Here is a 26898-nt window from a genome sequence, read left to right on the forward strand (position 1 = left end):
GGATGGCGTGTACAGCTACAGCTGCCCATGCAGCTTGAACACGATACCACAGTTCATCAAGAGCAGTGAATGGCATATTGTGAAGAGCCAGTTGCTCAGCCACCATTGACCAGACGTTTTCAATTGGTGAGAGATCTGGAGAATGTGCTGGTCAGGGCAGCAGTCGAACATTTTCTGTATCCAGAAAGGCCCGTACAGGACCTTCAACATGCGGTCGTTCATTATCCTGTTGAAATGTAGGGTTTCGCAGGGATCGAATGAAAGGTAGAGCCACGGGTCGTAACACATATGTGTAACGTGCATTGTTCAAAGTGCCGTCAATGCGAACAAGAGGTGACCGAGACGTGTCACCAGTGGCGCCCTATACCATCACGCCGGGTGATGCGCCAATATGGCGATGACGAATACACGCTTCCCATGTGCGTTCACCGCGATGTCGCCAAACACGGAAGCGACCATCATGATGCTGTAAACAGAACCTGGATTCATCCGAAAAAATGCTGTTTTGCCATTCTTACACCCATGTTCGTCGTTGAGTACACCATCGCAGGCCCTCCTGTCTGTGATGCAGCGTCAAGGGTAACCACAGCCATGGTCTCCGAGCTGATAGTCCATGCTGCTGCAAACGTCGTCGAACTGTTCGTACAGATGATTGATGTCTTGCAAACGTCCCCATCTGTTGACTCGGGGATCGAGACGTAGCTGCGCGATTCATTACAGCCATGCGGATAAGATGCCTGTCATCTAGACTGCTAGTGATACGAGGCCGTTGGGATCCAGCACGGCGTTCTGTATTACCCTCCTGAACCCACCGATTCCATTTTCTGCTAACAGTCATTGGATGTCGACCAACGCGAGCAGCAGTGTCGCGATACGATAAACCGCAATCGTGATAGGCTACAATCCGACCTTTATCAAAGTCGGAAACGTGATGGTGCGCATTTCTTCTCCTTACACGAGGCATCACAACAACGTTTCACCAGGCAACGCCGGTCAACTGCTGTTTGTGTATGAGAAATCGGTTGGAAACTTTCCTCATGTCAGCACGTTGTAGGTGTCGCCACCGGCGCCAACCTTGTGTGAATGCTCTGAAAAGCTAATCATTTGCATATCACAGCATCTTCTTCCTGTCGGTTAAATTTCGCGTCTGTTGCACGTCATCTTCGTGGCGTAGGAATTTTAATGGCCAGTGTATTTGACCAGCAGGTATCCCACGTCCACAATGGATCGACAGAACCTGTGTATGTTGTTTTCAATATATCAACACACAATAAATAAATGTACATGACGAATGATATCGAAAACTCAGATGATTATGCAGCCTATAGCAGAAGAGCTCTGTCGTCCATTTGCAGATACGGCAGTACCTGCTGGATCTGGCGGCGAGCTTCCCCATCAGGGTGAGAGTGGAGACCATCGGACAGAGCTCTGAGGGTCGACTCCTGGACGTGATACAGATATCGTCCGGCGGCGATGGTGCGCGACCAGTGATCCTGATGGACGCCGGCATCCACGCCAGGGAGTGGATCGCGCCCGCCGCCGCCCTCTACGCCATCAACCAGCTGGTCGAGAACGGAGTACACAGCTCTCTCGTTGACAGCATCGACTGGCACATTCTACCCCTTCTCAACCCTGATGGATACGAGTATACCTTCACAACGGTAAGTCCGAACACTAACACAGATGCGGCACGACAGTTTGTAAGGAATAATACAAATTAATAATTTGATCATTACTATAGTAATATCAATTAACGACAATCAGAGCAGTCAATAACATGACTCTTACGTAGTATATAGGGGCTCGACAAATATATGGAAACATCGCGAGAAACGCATGCTTGAACGTACATACAAAGGCTAGCCAAGAATGGCATACAACTCGTCGGCTTTGACCAATGACATGTTTTTGTCATAGATATTACTTTGTTTGTATTCGAGCCATAGATAATAAATCAGCTATCTTCTGTGGCAAAGCGTCAATATCGCAACTAAAAATAAATGAATGTATTATTAAGATATAGATACTGTGTACGCATTTTGTCGCTTGTGGTAAATTTAAATTATTTGTATACACATTTCTAACTATACCTTTGTCTGATAATGAGTCATTCCAATTGCTGTTTCCTCTGCAATTACTATGTAGATTAACTGAAGAATAGGATTGTGTGTGTTTATTGTGTATTAAACTGGGGACCTAGAAACGACGGAGAGGCTTCGTGCCTCCGTAGCCCTCAGAGGTTCACAACCCCACAATAGGCCATAGTAGTCCACCCACCCCACCGCCGCCCCACACCGAACCCAGGGTTACTGTGCGGTTCGGTGGGCCCCCACTGAGCCCCGCCCCGGAACGTCTCATACCAGACGAGTGTAACCACAAATGTTTGCGTGGTAGAGTATTATGGTGTACGCGTACGTGGAGATAGTGTTTGTTTTTGTGGTAAGGTCTTGTGGGACCAAACTGCTTAAGCTTACACGCTACTTAATCTAACTTAAATTAACTTACGCCAAGGACGACACTCACACGCATGTCCGAGGGAGGACTCGAACCTCCGACGGGGGGAACCGTGCGGATCATGACAAGACGCCTCAGACCATGCGGCTACCCTGCGCGGCGAGAGACAGTGTTTGCGCAGCAATCGCCGACATAGTGTAACTGAGGCGGAATAAGGGGAACTAGCCCGCATTCACCGAGGCAGATGGAAAACGGCCTTAAAATGCATCCACAGGCTGGCTGGCACACCGGACCTCGACGCTAATCCGCCGGGCGGATTCACGGCGGGGACCGGCACGCCTTCCCGCTCGGGAAGCAGCGCGTTAGACCGCGCGGCTAGCCGGGCGGGCCGAAGAATAGGATACTAGTAGTAAAGAAAGCTAAAAAAGCAACGTACGTAACACTGGCATCTTATACTTCATATAAACTACGAAGGTTATATCCCGTTCTTCAGCTGACCTATATAGATCAACTACAAATTGTACGTTTGTCGCTTTTTTCGACTTCGCTAGTACTAGGATCTCACTCTTCAGTTGATCTATGTAGGTCAGCTGAAGTGCTGGATACTAATTTTACCTTTCTCGCAATTTTTCGCCTTCGCTAATATTACCATCCTATTGTTGAGTTGATCTATATACATCACCTGGAGTACAGGATACAAATTTTACGTTTGTCGCATTTTTCGCCTTCGTTACTACATGTATCCTATTCTTCAGCTGACCTGTACAGGTTAACGGAAGCCCAGGATATAATCTATATGTATCAGCTGAGATATTCCATGTGTGTGTTACATATATCACGTCTTTTTCTTTTTTGCTTTCGCTAGCACTAGTGTCCTATCCCTTAGTTAATCTACATAGGCCAAAATGGCGTCACAAGTTAGCACGGATGACGCATTGGAAAGACATAGACGAACGTTGACAAAGGAATGTAGTGCAGAGAAAACAGATCGCGGACACATACTATGTACATCCATATATCGGACGTAATGTTACATATGTCACTTTTTTCGCTGTCTAGTATCCTATTCTTCAGTTGATCTATATAGAAAGTCTAGTATCCTATTCTTCAGTTGATCTATATAGATAAAAATGGCGTCACAAGTTACAACGGATGACGCATTGGAAAAACATAGGCGAACGTTGACAAAGGAATGTAGTACAGAGAAAACAGATCGCGGTCATAGACCATATACCATATATCTGTGTAGATCAACTGAAAAATGGGCCACTAGACTTTCTACTTTTTACAGCGAAAAAAGTGACATATGTAACATTAAGTTCGAATTATGGATGTACGTGGTATATGTCCGCGATCAGTTTTCTCTGCATTACATTCCTTTGTCGACGTTCGTCTATGTCTCTCCAATGCGTCATCCGTGGTAACTTGTGACAGGTTTTTTCAAAGCCGACGGGTTGTATCCCATTCTTCAGTATTTCCCACTCTGCCCGTTCTCAACCCTGACGGATACGAGTATACCTTCACAACGTTAAGTCTGAATACTAACGTAGGATATGTCACGACAGTTGTTAAGTAATAATACAAATTAATAATGTGATTATTAGCATAGTAATATTGCGAGGTGCCGGGGTGGAGAAGAGTTTGTACCTCTTTAGTTCAGACGAATTTTACATGAGAACGAGACATGCACTCGACCCCCTTCTTATCTACCAACTAATTAATTATGCGCACAACGGAAGGAAATAATGGTGTACCCTGCTAGTTGGTAAAATAGGGAGTGCACACTCACGATAATTTAATAAAAAGTCGTAATCTACTCAGGAAATAAAGGAGAACCTTATCATAATAAACAACAGGAAATAGGATTCTGCGAATATCTACGGAATGATGTACGGATTAAATATTACAATGAGATTTATTATACATCAGAACATAAATGCACATGATTATCGACACAAACAGTAGGTTAAAGGGTAGAGTATACTGAAATATTATGAGAATAAGAGTTGGCTCGGGAACAAGGGGCTCGGCTCCTACTCTCTGTGATGCAACAGATTGACGATAATGACTGGAGGTTCTAATGAATCAAATATTGATCTCCCGACTATACAGCAGTATCGCAATTAGTAGTGAGAGCTCAAATGGGATCACATGGAGAAAAAAAGCGAGGTGGACTTGTAGCAGAGCGAGTGCGCGTGCTGCTGAGGGATTCAGTATAAAATTGATAAGGTCCTACAATGCCGGAACCGCAAAATACTGTACCAGTACTGAAACCAGCAGCAAGTCGTCGGTAGGCAGCGTCCTGATGATGCAGGCGCCGACTTCTGCCGTGTAGCAACTCTGTGTCAACCCCTGGCCGCGAAGGCTGTCCGAAGAATTCTAAGTTCTTCCTAAAAAGAGCGACCAAGTCGCAAGACCGTCTGACTCCGACGAAGATCAGATCCCGAATCTACTGCCAGCGCAACGCAAGAGCGAAGCCTCCATTGCTCTACTCTCCTCGAAAACCGCGAATCAGCATTCAGTTCTGATTCCAAAATTCCCCCACACTGTCTCAGAACATCATTCGCGCCAATACCGGCCGTTTCCTCCAATTTCGAGCAGGGCATTATGACGTCAACTAGCCTCAGTTTAAGTTGACCAGTCATGACTCTGCTATTCAGCTGAGGGCACTGAACTTGCCGTTTGACCGGCCACGAAAACAACCTGCCTAGACCATCGGCCATCCGGTGCCAGACAGTCACACTCAGCAGGGCACGGTCCACAAGTATTCTCAGAATCAAGAGGACAATGCAGTCAGTCGGTGCCAGGAATCTCCGTTCTGGACGCGCCGGAACGGTAAACATAAACTGCGGCGCCACTCAGATGTCTCGCAGGTCGTTTCGCCCTGCATGCAGTAGGCGAAACTCGACCAACGTTAGTCGTTCCGCCAGGCGCTTAAGCCTATTGTACGAACCCCTCAGAATTCGGGGAAGTGCAGCCCCCATCCGGAAGTGCCGTGTGCCGCGTCCTCCGATGCTTGTCTCGCACAGCCACCCATGGAAGTAACACAACATGTTTAGGAATCAAATGAAATGTATTTTTTGAGCTCTCAGTACAAATACTCTCATTACAATAACCTTATTCGGTCTGTTACTACTGTGCAATGACAAAGAACATTAATAAAATTGATGAAAATGAGAGGAGACATGTAAAAGAGGGCATGGAACCTCTCAGTATCAATTAACGGCAATGAGAGCAGTTACTAACGTGATTCTTAAATCGTATATAAGGGTTCGACAAAAATATGGGAACATCGCGTGAAACACATGCTTGAAAATACGTGCAAAGGCTAGCCAAGTCTGCAGGAGGCGCTGTTGTATTCAACCACGAACGGCCCTCAATGTGTTGCAAGTGTCAGCCATGATCAGAACTCTGCTCTGTGTAGTTTTGAATGCGTTATGTCGAATCTAAGTGAATTCAAACGTAGGTAATACGTTGGTGCTTCTATGGTGGGTGTGTCCGTAACCAGGGTACCGGAACTGTTTAGTGTTTGAAGAGGCTCAGAACGAAGATTTATATCACTTGCGGAGGAAGCGGAAAAACTTGATCCGCTAAGTCACAACTCGGAGGAAAGTCTGTGATGAGTGATCGTGACGGACGACCGTTAAAGAGAATTGTGACGAAAAACAAGAGGACGGTAGCTGCAAACGTTATTGCAGAAATGAATGTCACACTCGCGGACCCTGTCAGCACCAAAACCAACAACGAGGAGAGCTCCAGATGTGGGGAATTTCAGGGACAGCTAGAATTCCAAACCCACTCATCAGTGATGCAAATTACCGTAACAGGGAAACGCGATGCCAGAGTCATAAAACCTGGACTATGGAGTAATGGAAGAATGTCATTTGATCGGATGAGTTTTGTGTTAACACTGTTTCCAACTTTTGGACGAATTTAGATCCCTCGAGTGAAACATGGCAGGAGTTTGGTGATAATTTGGGCAACCATATCGTGGTATTACTGCCAAGGATTAAGTGATCGTATTGGATGATTAGGTTCATCCCATGGTACAATCCTTGTTGCCTAAAGGTTAAGCTCTGTTCAAGACGACAGGGCCCTGCTCACACAGCTCGCATAATGCAAGACTGGTTTTGTGAGCTCGATAATGAATTGTCGCATCTTCCTGGCCACCACAGTTACCATATCTCAATATTATTGAGTCCTTGCGTTCTACTTTGAAGACAAAGGTGCGTAAGCGCTGCCTGATTCCATCAGCGTTACCTGAATGTCCCTTGAAAACCATACACGACCTGTATTTATCCATTCCGTGGCGACTGGGAGCTGTTATGCATTTGAATGCTTTTACTACGCCGATTAGAAATGGTAATATGTTGTGTCTGAGGTGTCTACAGATTTTTGCAGTATTTGCCATGTACCCTTTGAGATTGCAGCCCACCCCGTACTTTCCCGAGGCCTTCTAACCTAAAAAACCACCCAGTCCATGCCACACAGCCTCCGCTACCCGTGTAGCCGCCAGCTGAGTGTAGTGAACTCCTGACTTATTCAGCGGAACTCGAAACCCCACCACCCTATGGCGCAAGTCAAGGAATCTGCAGCCAACACGGTCGCAAAACCGTCTGAGCCTCTGATTCAGACCCTCCACCCGGCTCTGCACCAAAAGTCCGCAGTCGGTTCTGTCAACGATGCTGCAGATGGTGAGCTCTGCCTTCATCTCGTAAGCAAGACCGGCAGCCTTCACCAAATCAGATAGCCGCTGGAATCCAGAGAGAATTTCCTCAGATCCAAAGCGACACACGTCATTAGTGCCGACATGTGCCACCACCTGCAGCTGGCTGCACCCTGTGCTCTTCATGGCATCCGGAAGGACCCTTTCCACATCAGGAATGACTTCACCAGGAATGCACACGGAGTGCACACTGGATTTCTTCCCCTCCTTAGCCGCCATATCCCTAAGGCGCCCCATTACGCGCCTAACATTGGAGCTGAAGAATAAGAAATGAAAAAGTTATCTGCAAGATGGGTGCCGCGACTCTTGATGCTGGATCAAAAAAGCATGAGAATGGACATATCGGAACAAAGTTTGGCCCGTTTTAGGAGAAACGAACTACACGTTTGGCGCCGGTTTGTGACCACAGGTGAAACTTGGGTGCGCTACTATACCCCAGTGACAAAACCACAGTAAAAGCAGTGGAAACATGCTGATTCTCCGCCACCAAAGAAAGCAAAGACAATTCCTTCGACGGGAAAGGTCATGGCATCAGTGTTCCGGGATGGGATGGGGTCTCTGTTTGTACATTATCTCCCCACTGGACAAACAATTACTGGAGAATACTATGCTAACCTCCTGGACAAATTGCAACAAAAGATACGAGAAAAAATGCCAGGTTTAGCAAGGAAGAAAGTTATTTTCCATCAAGACAATGAGCACCCGCACATATGTGCCGTCACCATGGAAAAATTACACGAACTAAAGTATGATCTGTTGCCACACCCGCCTTATCCGCCTGATATGGTTCCGTCAGACTTCCACCTCTTCCCAATGCTGAAAATTGTTCTTGGTGGACGAAGATTCACTTCAAACGAAGAATTCATAGCCGGAGTTGACAACTATTTTGCAGGCCTGAGGAAACTCATTTTCGAGATGGGATCGAGACACTGGAACATCTTTGGACCAAGTGCATTAATCTACAAAGAGACTACATTGAAAAATGAAAAAAGTTTCATTGTTGTAAGTATTTTTTCTCTATTCCGTTCCGAGAAATTTTCATATCACCCTCGTAAATAAGGAGCCGTTTTGTGTGCCGCTATACTGACTTGGTAAGGAATAACTCAAAAGACTCCAAAATCCGATGCTCAAGATTTTTAGAAAATAAAAAAAAATAGTTCAATCGTCTTGCTCGGAGCAGTACACAATTACGAATACGGTGTGAGTGACTGTATAAAGACTACTACTGTATCAAAAACGTGTAAAAACAATCGAATTATTATGCACTAGATATGCTTGTCAGTACGTCAATAGTTACGGTCTTTAATTATTCCTCTCTATGCATATATATTTTCTTTCTAAGTGTTAAAAGGATTAATTGTCTAGGATAAACAGACAGTAACTCATTTACCAACTGTATAAATCAAAATAGGAACCTATGTCGGATCTGTTAGTGCTCGATGTTCGTAAAGCCAGTGTATAGTTTAAATTCAGGACAAAATATGAAATTAATTAGAAAGTCTTACGTTTTACTGATTCGTCTCTCAAATAATCTTGAAATAAGGTGTACTTTACTTACGTTTTGTTTTCGCCGGACGTTATTTCTCAAACTTACGTCTATATAAATCTAATTACGTGCAGTGGCGTAAGATTCAGACCTCTGAAGAGCTACAAGGTGGTGCACAAAAAACTGGCCCCGGGTACTAGAATGCTCACTGTCGCTCGCCAGTTGTAATCTACTGTTCAGAAGCTGTTGCTTGCACTAGCTTACTTGTAATTTATTTATCATCTAATTATTACATGTTTATCTCTTTGTTCTTGTGTCTACTCTTGGCGGGCAACAACCCGTTCGTAACTGCCGAGCAGTCCGTATTTGGGGCCGGTTTTACATGTGCCACCCCACTGAAATAGCTAGATTCTATTCGCGCAATTACGTAAAGATAGCAAGTAATTTTTTAAATATATTTTTCAAGTTTACCATTCTACGTTTCTGCTACTTAAATCGCGTTTGTACATCATTATTCGGCAAACTCCTGCCAACACAAGAGATAATTATCTCGCGACAGCTGATTCAGAGTTATTATGAAAGTTCGCTAATCTGTCACTACCTACTAAGATGACACAAACGTATTAGTACTTTTTGTTTTAAAGTTCAAGTTGTCTAGAAAAATGTGAATTATCGATGTTCTTTTCCTCTGAAAGTAATATCAATATTTTTAGATCCCTTCACTATGTATTAGTTCGTTAACAGAAGATGACTTAAATAACTGAATACTAGAACCCGTCCTTCCTGAAATACTGCTTCATGTACTATCTTCAGGGTTATGAAACTTTTTGTGATGACTGTCTAGTTCAAAATTGGTATCTCTCTCTTAATATAGAAATGTATTAAAAAAATCAGCAATTTTCTTTTAGCTTTCACTTCTGACTTTTTTTTACTTTTCAGTCCTTTATTGATTTCTTATTTTCCTTGGAGGCAGCTCAGAGAAACATTAGATTTATGAGAGTGCCAAAAATCTTACTACCCGCAAACATACTCATAACTTCGCCTGTTCAAAATAAAAATGTAGTGCCACTGCCACTTTTACGCTAAAACTAATTACAACAGCAAAAATTATTTTCCCTCTTCAGGCTTTGGCTACTGGTCTATGTACAATCCCACTGTTACTGCTGAAGAAAAGACACTCCTCATAAAGTTGAATAAAGGACAAATAAATAAATAAATACCTCCTTGCGACCAAGACTGACAGTTTATGCGATGGAAAATGTTGCTCTGTTCGAGTAATGGTCAATAATCGTAAATTCTTTCAAGAACGCATTCAGTCGCATTACTCCCAGAAAATACCTCGGAGTGCACCTGAATCGCCACTCAAAATTCCGTTAAATAGGAAAAGAATACTGCATAAAATATCGTCGATGCCACTGAGATCTCAGCTCGTACTCACTGCACCTACACACGGCAACAATAATCCAAATCATAAACCGGACGCATTCAATTACCTTCGAGCAGCATTCCTAAACATCTAGAATTACGTATCAATCTATACTCCAGTAACATACAATTCAACGACAAGCGTCTGCGTTTCACATTCAAACGTCAGATCCTGAACAAAATTAACCCAACCTCAATGTTATCTACACCTGGACTCCCAAAACTATCCACGCCTCTTTAACTGCCGTGCACAAAAGCATCAACCATTAACAACGCCGTCACATCAGTTATGTCCAGATCGAACACTTGACTCACTGGCTGTTTCTGTTTAATTCCGACTTGAAGTGTAGGTTCAAGCTTCCGAAGTATATGATGCTTTTACCAAATTCAGTAATACATATACAGCGGTGGATATGGACGCACAGCCACTCTTTTAAGTACATTTAGACCCCATTAGCGGACTATTAAACGTATAAAAGAACACCTTTCTCCGTCTTTATGATAATTAGCGCATCTTTGATCGGAGGTGTCGATAGCTGCAACGACAGCCAGCTGCTTTTTATCTGCTCTTTAGGCCCGCTCTGACCACTTGGCAACGAGACGGAAACTCCACCACGCGACGGCCGCTCCATTTACTCACTGTACATCTACAACGATGGTTTGCGTACAAACATCAGTACAATATAATCATACAACACAATAAACATATCTTAAAAATTAACCTAAATTATAATACGTAACAATGATAGGCGAACAGAGAAACAGTTGTGCGCCAATGAAAAACATTTTGGAGCACACACAATGTAGCGCTGAAACTGCATGGTACGGACTTCACGAAACACCAAAGCTCTAGGGACCCAATGTGATCCACGAATACTCACCCACCGCGTACAAAACACGAACTACGTTTGGAGATGGTCCAAGGTGCACTGATCTCACTCAATGACCTCCGGGATGAGCCGGCAGTGCTCATCCCCGTGTCCTACACTTGTCAGCCAGTGGCTTCTGAGGAAGTGAGGAAGTGGTTCAGGGTGGTGTACTGTTTTGTTTTCGTTTGTTGGGTGTGTATGTATATACTTGTGCTGTTAGTAATATGTCATAAGATCGCATAAGGCTACACACAACATATTTGCTACAATTTTTTATCACGGGCGAGTATTGTTATTTTTGATATTGTTAAGTCTTTCTATATTCAAGTGCCCAATAAACCAACCACTCTGGAATCTCGGTATATACGCAGGCCTAAAATAAATCACGAACATTTTGACATGAAGCAGCTTAACCTTTTACATTTACAAATACACTCCTGGAAATTGAAATAAGAACACCGTGAATTCATTGTCCCAGGAAGGGGAAACTTTATTGACACATTCCTGGGGTCAGATACATCACATGATCACACTGACAGAACCACAGGCACATAGACACAGGCAACAGAGCATGCACAATGTCGGCACTAGTACAGTGTACATCCACCTTTCGCAGCAATGCAGGCTGCTATTCTACCATGGAGACGATCGTAGAGATGCTGGATATAGTCCTGTGGAGCGGCTTGCCATGCCATTTCCACCTGGCGCCTCAGTTGGACCAGCGTTCGTGCTGGACGTGCAGACCGCGTGAGACGACGCTTCATCCAGTCCCAAACATGCTCAATGGGGGACAGATCCGGAGATCTTGCTGGCCAGGGTAGTTGACTTACACCTTCTAGAGCACGTTGGGTGGCACGGGATACATGCGGACGTGCATTGTCCTGTTGGAACAGCAAGTTCCCTTGCCGGTCTAGGAATGGTAGAACGATGGGTTCGATGACGGTTTGGATGTACCGTGCACTATTCAGTGTCCCCTCGACGATCACCAGTGGTGTACGGCCAGTGTAGGAGATCGCTCCCCACACCATGATGCCGGGTGTTGGCCCTGTGTGCCTCGGTCGTATGCAGTCCTGATTGTGGCGCTCACCTGCACGGCGCCAAACACGCATACGACCATCATTGGCACCAAGGCAGAAGCGACTCTCATCGCTGAAGACGACACGTCTCCATTCGTCCCTCCATTCACGCCTGTCGCGACACCACTGGAGGCGGGCTGCACGATGTTGGGGCGTGAGCGGAAGACGGCCTAACGGTGTGCGGGACCGTAGCCCAGCTTCATGGAGACGGTTGCGAATGGTCCTCGCCGATACCCCAGGAGCAACAGTGTCCCTAATTTGCTGGGAAGTGGCGGTGCGGTCCCCTACGGCACTGCATAGGATCCTACGGTCTTGGCGTGCATCCGTGCGTCGCTGCGGTCCGGTCCCAGGTCGACGGGAACGTGCACCTTCCGCCGACCACTGGCGACAACATCGATGTACTGTGGAGACCTCACGCCCCACGTGTTGAGCAATTCGGCGGTACGTCCACCCGGCCTCCCGCATGCCCACTATACGCCCTCGCTCAAAGTCCGTCAACTGCACATACGGTTCACGTCCACGCTGTCGCGGCATGCTACCAGTGTTAAAGACTGCGATGGAGCTCCGTATGCCACGGCAAACTGGCTGACACTGACGGCGGCGGTGCACAAATGCTGCGCAGCTAGCGCCATTCGACGGCCAACACCGCGCTTCCTGGTGTGTCCGCTGTGCCGTGCGTGTGATCATTGCTTGTACAGCCCTCTCGCAGTGTCCGGAGCAAGTATGGTGGGTCTGACACACCGGTGTCAATGTGTTCTTTTTTCCATTTCCAGGAGTGTATCTCAGGGTTGTAATGAAATATATTTTTATTCGAATAAATAATTTATACTTTCGTACGTTCGCGCGGAGAAACACCTTTCGCGTGGTACACTTATTATTAGTTCAAAACCGATAATCTTCTTAAGTGTGGAAATCTCTTTACTTGAACAAAAGATAGGTATGAAGCGGTAAACACAATCGATTTACTATCGATACGACACTCTGCAAAATGAATGAAATTATCTTTACTTTAATACGTTTACTCAAGAATTAATTTTGCTTTACGCCCCTTAGTATTAGATTAATATGAATCATATCTGCCGTTTTGAAAATGGCGGCCAACAATACAAATTAAAACTCGTGCTGTACCGCGCGTTATTAATCTCTGGCAAAACGTACAATTAAATTTTTACACATGTTAGGATGCTACCGCTACTTAAATAAGTGGTTTGGTTATCAATAGCAGCAAATGCAAAGAAACAATGCAAAGGGGTCAAAGGATTTTGGAGGACCCCAACCAACATGTATGCAGCCCTCAACCAAGACCACCTACAATAAATCAGACCTTAAGGCAGATATCGATAGTTGACAATATGGCGGCAATCGTGGGGGAAACAAACCAGCGTGCTTGTGTTTCCATAACGCGTGTGTGTAACATTGTATACGTGACGTTCAGGAGAAGCGAAAGCATTTATTACTAGCTGTTATTTATGCTATATGCTGTGAATGTCGTCAAAAGTGCTACGCTAGTATTTATTTTCTATATTCAGTAGTAAGTTCGGCATAATTTCAAGTGTAAACTGTTCTTGCGATGGGTCGTAGTTGTTGTGAACCAGGATGTAAATCCAATTACGGCAAAACATACGATACCTCAACATTTAAGTTTCCCAAGGAAACAGCATTGAGGAACAAATGGATGAAACTAATTCATAGAGATAATTTTGAAGTGAACGATAAAGCTGTGGTGTGCATTAAGCATTTTGAACCTAAGTTTGTGGTTAGGGAAGACATTTTTCCTGTGGAAAATAGTGAACCAATACGTGTGCCACGAAAAATACCAAAACTAACAAATGATGCAATCCCAACTATCTTTCCTAATCAACCTTCATATCACACAGTACCAGTTCCTAAGCAAAGGAATAATCCTGAAGATCGTGTTCAACAGCTACTGGAACGTGATGAATGTAGTTTCAGTAAGTGGTGCCAAAATGACAATATACCTGACTTTCAGCATTTTAAAAGTGAAGTGCAGAAAAGGAATGTTTGTCCATTTACAATTTTAGTAAAGGATGACTACATATCTTTCATTAAATTAAAGGATGATTCAGTCAGTGATGTGCCATTAGTTTCAGTGTGCTTCAAAATATCAAGTTCCTTGGAAGTAAAAGTGTTTCACAAAAATGTGTGTTTGCCTACGGAAACCTTGAAATGGATACTACAGTCTGGGGAGGAAGAGAACTTGAAATGTGACAAGTGGACGAAATTTGATAATCTGGTGAGTCACCTAAATGGTTTCACAGATAACTCTACTGGCACCACTGACAAGATTGTAATTTTAGTCAACGTTCTCAAACAAGCACTAAAAGCTGGTAGTGATTTTGACGCTGAAATAGCACCTAAAATAGAATTTGTTTTGGAGCAATTACAACTCGCAATAACAAAGCAAAGCAGATATTCTCCTGAGCTTTTGATATGGGCAGCAACCATTTGCTTTTCATTTCCTGGTGCCTACCATCACTTGAGAAAAACAAATGTATTAACATTACCTCATCCTGTCTATTTAAGACATTTTCTATGCAAAATGGGTCCAAATAAACCTTGTATTGGTCCATCACAGGTTGCTTTTTTGAGGGAAAAAAATAAATTTCTTCAGGGAAGTGACAAGGTAATTTCAGTGATGCTAGATGAAGTTTATGTTAATTCAAAATTCTCTTATAAGGCAGGAAAGATACTTGGTGTTGCTGAGAATACTTCAGATACTACAAGAGCAGGTACAATGCAGGTTTTCATGGCATCATCTTTACATTCTCATTATAAAGAAGTGATAGCTCTCTTTCCTGTAAAAAATGTTAATTCTGATACTCTACTGAAAATGACAATTGATGTATTGAAGTTAATGCATGAGCTGCAGTATGATGTTATATGCCTGGTAACAGATAACCATAGCACTAATAGAAAAATGTATCAGCTTATGTGTGGTGGCACTTTACAGCCGTGTATTACAAATCCAGTCGCTCCATCCAAATTTCTCTTTCTTCTGTTTGACAATGTGCACTTGCTTAAGTGTATCAGAAATAACTGGTTGAATGCAAAAAATGAATCCTTCATAATGCCAAATATTGAGGATACATTTGCTTTCATCAATACCTTTCTACACAGTGATGAAGGGAATGCTGCATGTGAATATACTGTCAGTGAAGCAAAGTTTTCAGATTTGAGGAACCTGTTTCATTCTGAGAAAAATAAACTGTTGAAACTTGCCCCAAAGCTAGTGAGAAAAGCAGTATATCCAACTTCTATTGAGAGACAGAATGTTACCCTTGCTCTCAGTGTTTTTGATTCCAAAAATGTGGCAGCACTAGAAATTTTGAAAAGTCAGGGGATTGAGATTTCTGATGGCACTATTCAGTTTTTGAAATTAATCATTAAATGGTGGACAGTTTCTAATGTACAGCATCCCATGAAAGGCAAATACACATCAGATGATAATTCTAGCCCAATCACTGGACCTACTGACTCCAAACTTGTGTTTCTTGAAAATTTGAAAACATTTCTTGATATCTGGCATGCATTGCCTACTCATGGAAAATTAACCAATGAAACATATACTGCTTTCTCTCACACACTTGCAGCAACAGTTCAGTTATGCAGATACATTTTTAACACTTATAACTGGTCCTATATTCTTACAGCAAAATTACAAACTGATGCTTTGGAAGCAAGATTTGGAGCTTACAGAAGGCTAAGTGGCTGCACATATAATGTTTCAGTTGAGCAAATCTTGGAATCTGAGAGGAAACTGAAAGTAATAAGTCTAATAAAGCTCAGATCTACTAAACATGGTGAATTTACATTAAATGATTTTGCAGCAAAAGTAAATTACAGCATAAAAAACCAAAAGTATGAAAATTTGGATAAATTAGAACCTGCTCTAGAGGAACTAGCAAACATTCCCATGATGGATGAAGACTTGAAAGTCTTGGTCTGTATTGCTAGCTACACCAGCAAAACAGTGCTTGAGAAGCTGCAAAAAAGTGGAAAATGTTCAGGCTGTGAAGAAATGTTGCAGACACAGGATGAAATTTTGTTGCAGTGTGAAACCAAAGAACTCCTTTCCTATTTCAACCAATTGAATCGTGGGGGATTGAAGTGTCCTTCTTCTATAATGATTTCCTTGTGTTGTAACATATATAAACTTTTTCAAGTTCTGATTAGCAGCACATATGAACCAGAATTCCTAAAACTTGAAAATCAGAGAGATGCAGTACTTGCCTTAGGAACTGAATTGTGTGAAAATGCCGTTAGTAACCTCAGTGATGTGTGCAAATGTGGCATTCCTTTAAAGACAATAATCAAGAAAAGTATTAAAGTGCTTTCAAATATTTTTATTAATAATTACACAAAACTGTTGAATGAAAAGTGTGTTTCAAAGGAAATTGCTCGAACACTAGTCAAACAAAAAAGAGGAACTCATGAAGACATTGCAGCAAAAATAACAAAACGCAAAGTGGCCAAGCTGAGCAGCAAATAAATCCAACAGGTACTCAAAATCAAACACTTCTAACGTATTACGTAATGACAGTGACTAGAATTAACTGCATATTGTTTAATACAATTTTGTGCTTTAGTTACACGCTTCATTTATTATTGCTATGTAGCTTCTATTGTGCAAATTATTATTAGGGTCCAAATATGCCATTTACATGTGTTTTGTAGTAGTTTTTTGGATTTGATTTTCAGTTGCATCTCATAATTTTACTTCGTCATAGTTCTTATTACGTGATTTGTGGCTTTAGTGACAACTTTATATTTAAGTTTAAAGATAGAAAAATACATAACAATACATTTCTTACGCAATTTAGAATCTACTTTCCATTTATGAAGTCTGTAAATTATTCGTATTACGGTAGCGCTGAAATACTTGGCCTAAGACGGGCGCCATCTTGGTTTCTGTGTTGTGGTCTGATGTATTGTAGGTGGTCTTGCCTCAACACTGAAATTTAAGAAAGCAACTATGTTTGCAACCCTAAATGTAAACTCTCTAATTAAAGTAGGAAAATTGAAATCATTGATTGAAAAGCTGAACCAGAAAGAAATTTTAATATGTGCATTGCAAGAAACAAGGTTTTTAGATGAAACTGCTTTAGATTTTGAAAACTATCGTTTATTTAAAGGAAAACCAGGTAAAATCTTAATGAAACAAATGCCATACCTGGGAACAGCATTTCTGGTACATCACTCAATTTTAGATTCAGTTACTAACTTCTACTCGAGTTCTGAGAGACTATCCACTCTTGAGATTAAATGTAAAAACAAAGGATACTCTATAGTCAACTGCCATGCACCCATAAACCAGGACAACAAAAATAACCCGGAGAAAGTTGAAGAATTTTGGGAGATACTTGAAATGGAACTGGATAGATGCTCAAAGAAGAACATAAAAATGTTAGTAGGCGATTTTAACGCACAAATAGGAAGGGAGAAAAAATACCATGGAACAGTAGGCCTCTTCCCAGGTCACAAAAGAACTTCAAAAAATGGAGAAAGGCTTATAGAGGTATGTAGGCATTTCAACTTGAAAATAATGACAACACATTTCAAAAAGCTGAGCCGAAAAACTAAAACATGGAGATCACCAAATCCACTTCTCGGAGAATTCCAAATTGACCATGTGGCTATCTCACTTCATTGTCAAGAAGAAATTCAAAACACTAAAGTGCTGAAAAGCCTTGATGTTGATTCAGACCACTATTTGACTACGATTAAATTCAGACCACTCCCATTTCGAAAAGAGAAGAAAACCTTTTACAAAATTCCAAAATATAACACAGAAACTTTAAAAAATGAAGAAATTAAACAACGGTTTCAAAGAGCATTGCACAAAGATAGCGATGGCATATCCACAATAAATAAGGAAGCGGGATGGGAGGAGATCAAAAACGAAATAGTTGAAATAGCAAAAGAAAATTGTCTCGTGAAAAGAGTAAGAAGACATCCATGGTGGGACAATGAATGTGATGAGAACCTGGAGAAGAGACAAAAATTGTGGCAGAAATGGAACTCCACAAAAGATCCTCAAGATCTTGACAATTTTAAAATCCAGAGAAGAGAAACAGCTAAGCTTTTCCGTAATAAAAAAAGAAGACAATTTCAGGATAACCTAGAACAGATTGAGGAAGACTTTAAAAGAAATAATTCTAGAGATTTCTACAAAACTTTTAGAAAACAGCTAACCAAATACCAATCCCCAAATTTATGTTTTAAAGATGAAGAGAACAAGCTAGGTTTGACAAACAAGACTAATTGTGAAATATTAGCAAAATATTTCGAGAATCTACTAAATTGTGAACCACCCAAAGATAAAATGAGTTTTGAAAACCACCGAAATACTAATACCGAGTCAAAACCTCCAGACGCTGAAGAAATAAAACACATAATACACAGTCTAAAAAACAATAAAGCCCCAGGTGAAGACTCCATAGTACCAGAAATCCTAAAAATAATGGATACCAACCTCCCACAAGTTTTGGAACATATGTTTAAGAAGATCTGGGACGAAGAAAGAATTCCTGAAGACTGGCAGTGTGCCCTGATACACCCACTACACAAAAAGGGGGATAAGATGAATGTTAATAATTATAGAGGGATCTCGCTACTACCAGTAGGATACAAAATTTTGTCAAGGAAATTACTTCAAATCGTGGAGCCAGTTCTGGATAAAAAAATAGGTGAATATCAAGCAGGTTTTAGACAAGGTAGATCCTGTGTTGAACAAATATTTAACCTGAAAACACTAATTCGTTACAGAATCTCAAGAGGCCAGAGATTTGCAATAGTATTTGTAGATTTCAAAAAAGCATACGACTTGGTAGATAGAGAAACATTACTGAAAGTATTGGAAGAATTTGGGGTCGATAAGAAAACAATTCAAATTATCAAACAGACGCTAACAAACAGTAAGGCCAAAGTTAAATTTATGGGTGAAATTTCAAGGAAGTTCGAAATTAAAACAGGTGTTAGACAAGGTGATGGTTTATCTCCAATCCTCTTCAACTGCATACTGGAAAAGATATTGAGAATATGGAAAGAAGAACTCAAAGGCACCAAGAATGACATCAGAATTGGAACAAAAAAAGAAAAAATAGAAGTGGACTGTTTAGCTTTTGCAGACGATCTGGCAATAATTACAGAAAACGAAGAAATAGCTCAGAACTACTTGGAGAAACTACAAGAAGTTTCGGCCAGAGCTGGACTGCAGATTTCATTTGAAAAAACCGTGTATATGTCTAATCATAGAAATAACAGGAAAAATCTTATTACTAAATACGGCAATATTAAGAGAGTAGAAAAATTTAAGTATTTAGGTGAAATAATTCAAGTGAATGGTTTAGACAAGAGTGCAAACCAGGCGAGAGCAAGGAAAATGGAATTTGCTTTTCAAAAAACCAAAGGCATATATAACAAAAAAAACATTTCGATTCAAGCTAAATTAAGACACTATAAAACTGTCATTAGACCAGAATGCCTGTATGCATCGGAGTGCCTAACTCTTAACAAAAAGGGGGAAATAGAAAACATGGAAAAGAAAGAAAGGAAAATTTTGAGAAAAATATTAGGACCGAGAAAGATTGGAGAAGAGTACAAGCTAAAGAGTAATAAGGAAATATACAAAACTATTGAGAAAGTGAGTGAGGCAATGCGTAAACGCAGACTAACGTTTTATGGTCACCTGTCGAGGATGGATGGAAACAGACTAACAAGAAAAGTGTTTGAACATAGTAACAGGAACGAAAAAACCAACAATAAATGGATACAGATGGTGAAAAAGGATTTGGCCTATTTTAATGTCACCCGTGAGTCAATCAGGGACAGGGAAAAGTTTAGACAAATAGTGAACGAAATTAAGTGTTTTCCAGAAGAAACGAAACTAAAGAATAATAACAGGAAATGGTCGGAAGAGCGGAGGAGGAACCACTCGAAAATGATGAGGAAATATTGGGAAGAGAGAAAAAAAGATCAAAAAGCCGGGCAAATGAATTGTTGAACGTGGTCCAAAGATGGCCGAAATCGAAAGAAGAAGAAGAAGCAGCAAATATTTACCAGAAGGGCGTTACAAGATACATACGACTCCATCCACATCTTTCTCACATGAAGATCCCAACAAAATAAAGCTAATTCTGTTCCATTATTCTAAAACCACGGATTATCCTGCAGCATCGATACTGTTTTCATAAACATCATAGTGAGATAATTAATATTTTTGTCGTATTCTTTTGCACAGAAAATAAAAGTTTGTTTAAACATGTGATGTCGATCGTAAATGAATATTACTCGTTACAGAGGACCAGTACATTGGTATGGTTGCTTATCGCTGGTTGCTGCCCATAAATGGACTGGCGAAGGATTTTCTGTATTGTGACTAGTCTATCTGATGTTACAATCAACTGTAGTCCACGCGAAGCCTGTTGTTGGCCGTAGCAGTTGACGCTGGTGGCAATGGTTTTCCCTGAATCGAAGTACTCACTGTGCACCCTTGACACAGGAGCGCCGTTAAAGCCAGTGCCTGCTCCAGCTAGAAGAGGGTTTGTCTCACGTATAGGGAATCTACGACTAGGTCTCGAACAAATGCGCTGATACTGGGAGTATTGTCCATTGTACGACGGCCAGTACAGGGTCTGACGAAATCCTAGTTACTAAGAACTACCCCATTTGTCGTTGCCACAGGTGTGCCCTCGATCCACAGCGGTTATTTATTATGGGTTGCCCATGAGGGTGTTTGTCCAAAGAATTCATGAATCATTCAGCTGAAACTCTATATGCTTCTTAGTCGAACGATTAAATATCAATAATAGGCTGGGTACGTTGCCCACTAACATAATCTTATGTTTCAGAGGTTTTCTTTGACTATCGAAAAACTCTTACAATTCATCGTCCTTTCTCTGTTTTAATAACTGTAGTGCGAGAATCTATTCAAGGACCAAGCAACTTCTTCAGATTCATATTTTCATCATTGGGATGGGACTTGACAGAAGAAGAGGAAGCAGTTAAAAAGTTCTATAGCTGTGCTTTCTTTGGAAACTGTTTTTGTCAATAATGTGATGGTTCAAATGGCTCTGAGCACTATGGGACTTAACATCTGTGGTCATCAGTCCCCTAAACTTAGAACTATTTAAACCTAACTAACCTAAGGACATCACACACATCCATGCTCGAGGCAGGATTCGAACCTGCGACCGTAGCAGTCGCGCGGTTCCGGACTGAGCAATAATGTGATCTCATGTTATTAACAGACCTATGTAAATAATACACTCCTGGAAATTGAAATAAGAACACCGTGAATTCATTGTCCCAGGAAGGGGAAACTTTATTGACACATTCCTGGGGTCAGATACATCACATGATCACACTGACAGAACCACAGGCACATAGACACAGGCAACAGAGCATGCACAATGTCGGCACTAGTACAGTGTATATCCACCTTTCGCAGCAATGCAGGCTGCTATTCTCCCATGGAGACGATCGTAGAGATGCTGGATGTAGTCCTGTGGAACGGCTTGCCATGCCATTTCCACCTGGCGCCTCAGTTGGACCAGCGTTCGTGCTGGACGTGCAGACCGCGTGAGACGACGCTTCATCCAGTCCCAAACATGCTCAATGGGGGACAGATCCGGAGATCTTGCTGGCCAGGGTAGTTGACTTACACCTTCTAGAGCACGTTGGGTGGCACGGGATACATGCGGACGTGCATTGTCCTGTTGGAACAGCAAGTTCCCTTGCCGGTCTAGGAATGGTAGAACGATGGGTTCGATGACGGTTTGGATGTACCGTGCACTATTCAGTGTCCCCTCGACGATCACCAGTGGTGTACGGCCAGTGTAGGAGATCGCTCCCCACACCATGATGCCGGGTGTTGGCCCTGTGTGCCTCGGTCGTATGCAGTCCTGATTGTGGCGCTCACCTGCACGGCGCCAAACACGCATACGACCATCATTGGCACCAAGGCAGAAGCGACTCTCATCGCTGAAGACGACACGTCTCCATTCGTCCCTCCATTCACGCCTGTCGCGACACCACTGGAGGCGGGCTGCACGATGTTGGGGCGTGAGCGGAAGACGGCCTAACGGTGTGCGGGACCGTAGCCCAGCTTCATGGAGACGGTTGCGAATGGTCCTCGCCGATACCCCAGGAGCAACAGTGTCCCTAATTTGCTGGGAAGTGGCGGTGCGGTCCCCTACGGCACTGCATAGGATCCTACGGTCTTGGCGTGCATCCGTGCGTCGCTGCGGTCCGGTCCCAGGTCGACGGGAACGTGCACCTTCCGCCGACCACTGGCGACAACATCGATGTACTGTGGAGACCTCACGCCCCACGTGTTGAGCAATTCGGCGGTACGTCCACCCGGCCTCCCGCATGCCCACTATACGCCCTCGCTCAAAGTCCGTCAACTGCACATACGGTTCACGTCCACGCTGTCGCGGCATGCTACCAGTGTTAAAGACTGCGATGGAGCTCCGTATGCCACGGCAAACTGGCTGACACTGACGGCGGCGGTGCACAAATGCTGCGCAGCTAGCGCCATTCGACGGCCAACACCGCGCTTCCTGGTGTGTCCGCTGTGCCGTGCGTGTGATCATTGCTTGTACAGCCCTCTCGCAGTGTCCGGAGCAAGTATGGTGGGTCTGACACACCGGTGTCAATGTGTTCTTTTTTCCATTTCCAGGAGTGTATCTCAGGGTTGTAATGAAATATATTTTTATTCGAATAAATAATTTATACTTTCGTACGTTCGCGCGGAGAAACACCTTTCGCGTGGTACACTTATTATTAGTTCAAAACCGATAATCTTCTTAAGTGTGGAAATCTCTTTACTTGAACAAAAGATAGGTATGAAGCGGTAAACACAATCGATTTACTATCGATACGACACTCTGCAAAATGAATGAAATTATCTTTACTTTAATACGTTTACTCAAGAATTAATTTTGCTTTACGCCCCTTAGTATTAGATTAATATGAATCATATCTGCCGTTTTGAAAATGGCGGCCAACAATACAAATTAAAACTCGTGCTGTACCGCGCGTTATTAATCTCTGGCAAAACGTACAATTAAATTTTTACACATGTTAGGATGCTACCGCTACTTAAATAAGTGGTTTGGTTATCAATAGCAGCAAATGCAAAGAAACAATGCAAAGGGGTCAAAGGATTTTGGAGGACCCCAACCAACATGTATGCAGCCCTCAACCAAGACCACCTACAATAAATCAGACCTTAAGGCAGATATCGATAGTTGACAATATGGCGGCAATCGTGGGGGAAACAAACCAGCGTGCTTGTGTTTCCATAACGCGTGTGTGTAACATTGTATACGTGACGTTCAGGAGAAGCGAAAGCATTTATTACTAGCTGTTATTTATGCTATATGCTGTGAATGTCGTCAAAAGTGCTACGCTAGTATTTATTTTCTATATTCAGTAGTAAGTTCGGCATAATTTCAAGTGTAAACTGTTCTTGCGATGGGTCGTAGTTGTTGTGAACCAGGATGTAAATCCAATTACGGCAAAACATACGATACCTCAACATTTAAGTTTCCCAAGGAAACAGCATTGAGGAACAAATGGATGAAACTAATTCATAGAGATAATTTTGAAGTGAACGATAAAGCTGTGGTGTGCATTAAGCATTTTGAACCTAAGTTTGTGGTTAGGGAAGACATTTTTCCTGTGGAAAATAGTGAACCAATACGTGTGCCACGAAAAATACCAAAACTAACAAATGATGCAATCCCAACTATCTTTCCTAATCAACCTTCATATCACACAGTACCAGTTCCTAAGCAAAGGAATAATCCTGAAGATCGTGTTCAACAGCTACTGGAACGTGATGAATGTAGTTTCAGTAAGTGGTGCCAAAATGACAATATACCTGACTTTCAGCATTTTAAAAGTGAAGTGCAGAAAAGGAATGTTTGTCCATTTACAATTTTAGTAAAGGATGACTACATATCTTTCATTAAATTAAAGGATGATTCAGTCAGTGATGTGCCATTAGTTTCAGTGTGCTTCAAAATATCAAGTTCCTTGGAAGTAAAAGTGTTTCACAAAAATGTGTGTTTGCCTACGGAAACCTTGAAATGGATACTACAGTCTGGGGAGGAAGAGAACTTGAAATGTGACAAGTGGACGAAATTTGATAATCTGGTGAGTCACCTAAATGGTTTCACAGATAACTCTACTGGCACCACTGACAAGATTGTAATTTTAGTCAACGTTCTCAAACAAGCACTAAAAGCTGGTAGTGATTTTGACGCTGAAATAGCACCTAAAATAGAATTTGTTTTGGAGCAATTACAACTCGCAATAACAAAGCAAAGCAGATATTCTCCTGAGCTTTTGATATGGGCAGCAACCATTTGCTTTTCATTTCCTGGTGCCTACCATCACTTGAGAAAAACAAATGTATTAACATTACCTCATCCTGTCTATTTAAGACATTTTCTATGCAAAATGGGTCCAAATAAACCTTGTATTGGTCCATCACAGGTTGCTTTTTTGAGGGAAAAAAATAAATTTCTTCAGGGAAGTGACAAGGTAATTTCAGTGATGCTAGATGAAGTTTATGTTAATTCAAAATTCTCTTATAAGGCAGGAAAGATACTTGGTGTTGCTGAGAATACTTCAGATACTACAAGAGCAGGTACAATGCAGGTTTTCATGGCATCATCTTTACATTCTCATTATAAAGAAGTGATAGCTCTCTTTCCTGTAAAAAATGTTAATTCTGATACTCTACTGAAAATGACAATTGATGTATTGAAGTTAATGCATGAGCTGCAGTATGATGTTATATGCCTGGTAACAGATAACCATAGCACTAATAGAAAAATGTATCAGCTTATGTGTGGTGGCACTTTACAGCCGTGTATTACAAATCCAGTCGCTCCATCCAAATTTCTCTTTCTTCTGTTTGACAATGTGCACTTGCTTAAGTGTATCAGAAATAACTGGTTGAATGCAAAAAATGAATCCTTCATAATGCCAAATATTGAGGATACATTTGCTTTCATCAATACCTTTCTACACAGTGATGAAGGGAATGCTGCATGTGAATATACTGTCAGTGAAGCAAAGTTTTCAGATTTGAGGAACCTGTTTCATTCTGAGAAAAATAAACTGTTGAAACTTGCCCCAAAGCTAGTGAGAAAAGCAGTATATCCAACTTCTATTGAGAGACAGAATGTTACCCTTGCTCTCAGTGTTTTTGATTCCAAAAATGTGGCAGCACTAGAAATTTTGAAAAGTCAGGGGATTGAGATTTCTGATGGCACTATTCAGTTTTTGAAATTAATCATTAAATGGTGGACAGTTTCTAATGTACAGCATCCCATGAAAGGCAAATACACATCAGATGATAATTCTAGCCCAATCACTGGACCTACTGACTCCAAACTTGTGTTTCTTGAAAATTTGAAAACATTTCTTGATATCTGGCATGCATTGCCTACTCATGGAAAATTAACCAATGAAACATATACTGCTTTCTCTCACACACTTGCAGCAACAGTTCAGTTATGCAGATACATTTTTAACACTTATAACTGGTCCTATATTCTTACAGCAAAATTACAAACTGATGCTTTGGAAGCAAGATTTGGAGCTTACAGAAGGCTAAGTGGCTGCACATATAATGTTTCAGTTGAGCAAATCTTGGAATCTGAGAGGAAACTGAAAGTAATAAGTCTAATAAAGCTCAGATCTACTAAACATGGTGAATTTACATTAAATGATTTTGCAGCAAAAGTAAATTACAGCATAAAAAACCAAAAGTATGAAAATTTGGATAAATTAGAACCTGCTCTAGAGGAACTAGCAAACATTCCCATGATGGATGAAGACTTGAAAGTCTTGGTCTGTATTGCTAGCTACACCAGCAAAACAGTGCTTGAGAAGCTGCAAAAAAGTGGAAAATGTTCAGGCTGTGAAGAAATGTTGCAGACACAGGATGAAATTTTGTTGCAGTGTGAAACCAAAGAACTCCTTTCCTATTTCAACCAATTGAATCGTGGGGGATTGAAGTGTCCTTCTTCTATAATGATTTCCTTGTGTTGTAACATATATAAACTTTTTCAAGTTCTGATTAGCAGCACATATGAACCAGAATTCCTAAAACTTGAAAATCAGAGAGATGCAGTACTTGCCTTAGGAACTGAATTGTGTGAAAATGCCGTTAGTAACCTCAGTGATGTGTGCAAATGTGGCATTCCTTTAAAGACAATAATCAAGAAAAGTATTAAAGTGCTTTCAAATATTTTTATTAATAATTACACAAAACTGTTGAATGAAAAGTGTGTTTCAAAGGAAATTGCTCGAACACTAGTCAAACAAAAAAGAGGAACTCATGAAGACATTGCAGCAAAAATAACAAAACGCAAAGTGGCCAAGCTGAGCAGCAAATAAATCCAACAGGTACTCAAAATCAAACACTTCTAACGTATTACGTAATGACAGTGACTAGAATTAACTGCATATTGTTTAATACAATTTTGTGCTTTAGTTACACGCTTCATTTATTATTGCTATGTAGCTTCTATTGTGCAAATTATTATTAGGGTCCAAATATGCCATTTACATGTGTTTTGTAGTAGTTTTTTGGATTTGATTTTCAGTTGCATCTCATAATTTTACTTCGTCATAGTTCTTATTACGTGATTTGTGGCTTTAGTGACAACTTTATATTTAAGTTTAAAGATAGAAAAATACATAACAATACATTTCTTACGCAATTTAGAATCTACTTTCCATTTATGAAGTCTGTAAATTATTCGTATTACGGTAGCGCTGAAATACTTGGCCTAAGACGGGCGCCATCTTGGTTTCTGT

General features: G+C 41.6%; 1 protein-coding gene across 1 annotated transcript in view; it reads left to right on the forward strand.

The window, feature by feature from the left end:
- Positions 1-26898, forward strand: part of LOC126188707 (carboxypeptidase B-like) — a 162492-nt gene that overhangs the window by 72610 nt on the left and 62984 nt on the right. Inside the window, exon 4 of the mRNA XM_049930315.1 lies at positions 1356-1661. Coding sequence (XP_049786272.1) covers positions 1356-1661 — 306 coding nt within the window. The remainder of the gene's footprint in view (positions 1-1355; positions 1662-26898) is intronic.

Source organism: Schistocerca cancellata, chromosome 5 (assembly GCF_023864275.1).
Source record: "Schistocerca cancellata isolate TAMUIC-IGC-003103 chromosome 5, iqSchCanc2.1, whole genome shotgun sequence".
Classification (NCBI taxonomy): Eukaryota; Metazoa; Arthropoda; class Insecta; order Orthoptera; family Acrididae; genus Schistocerca; species Schistocerca cancellata.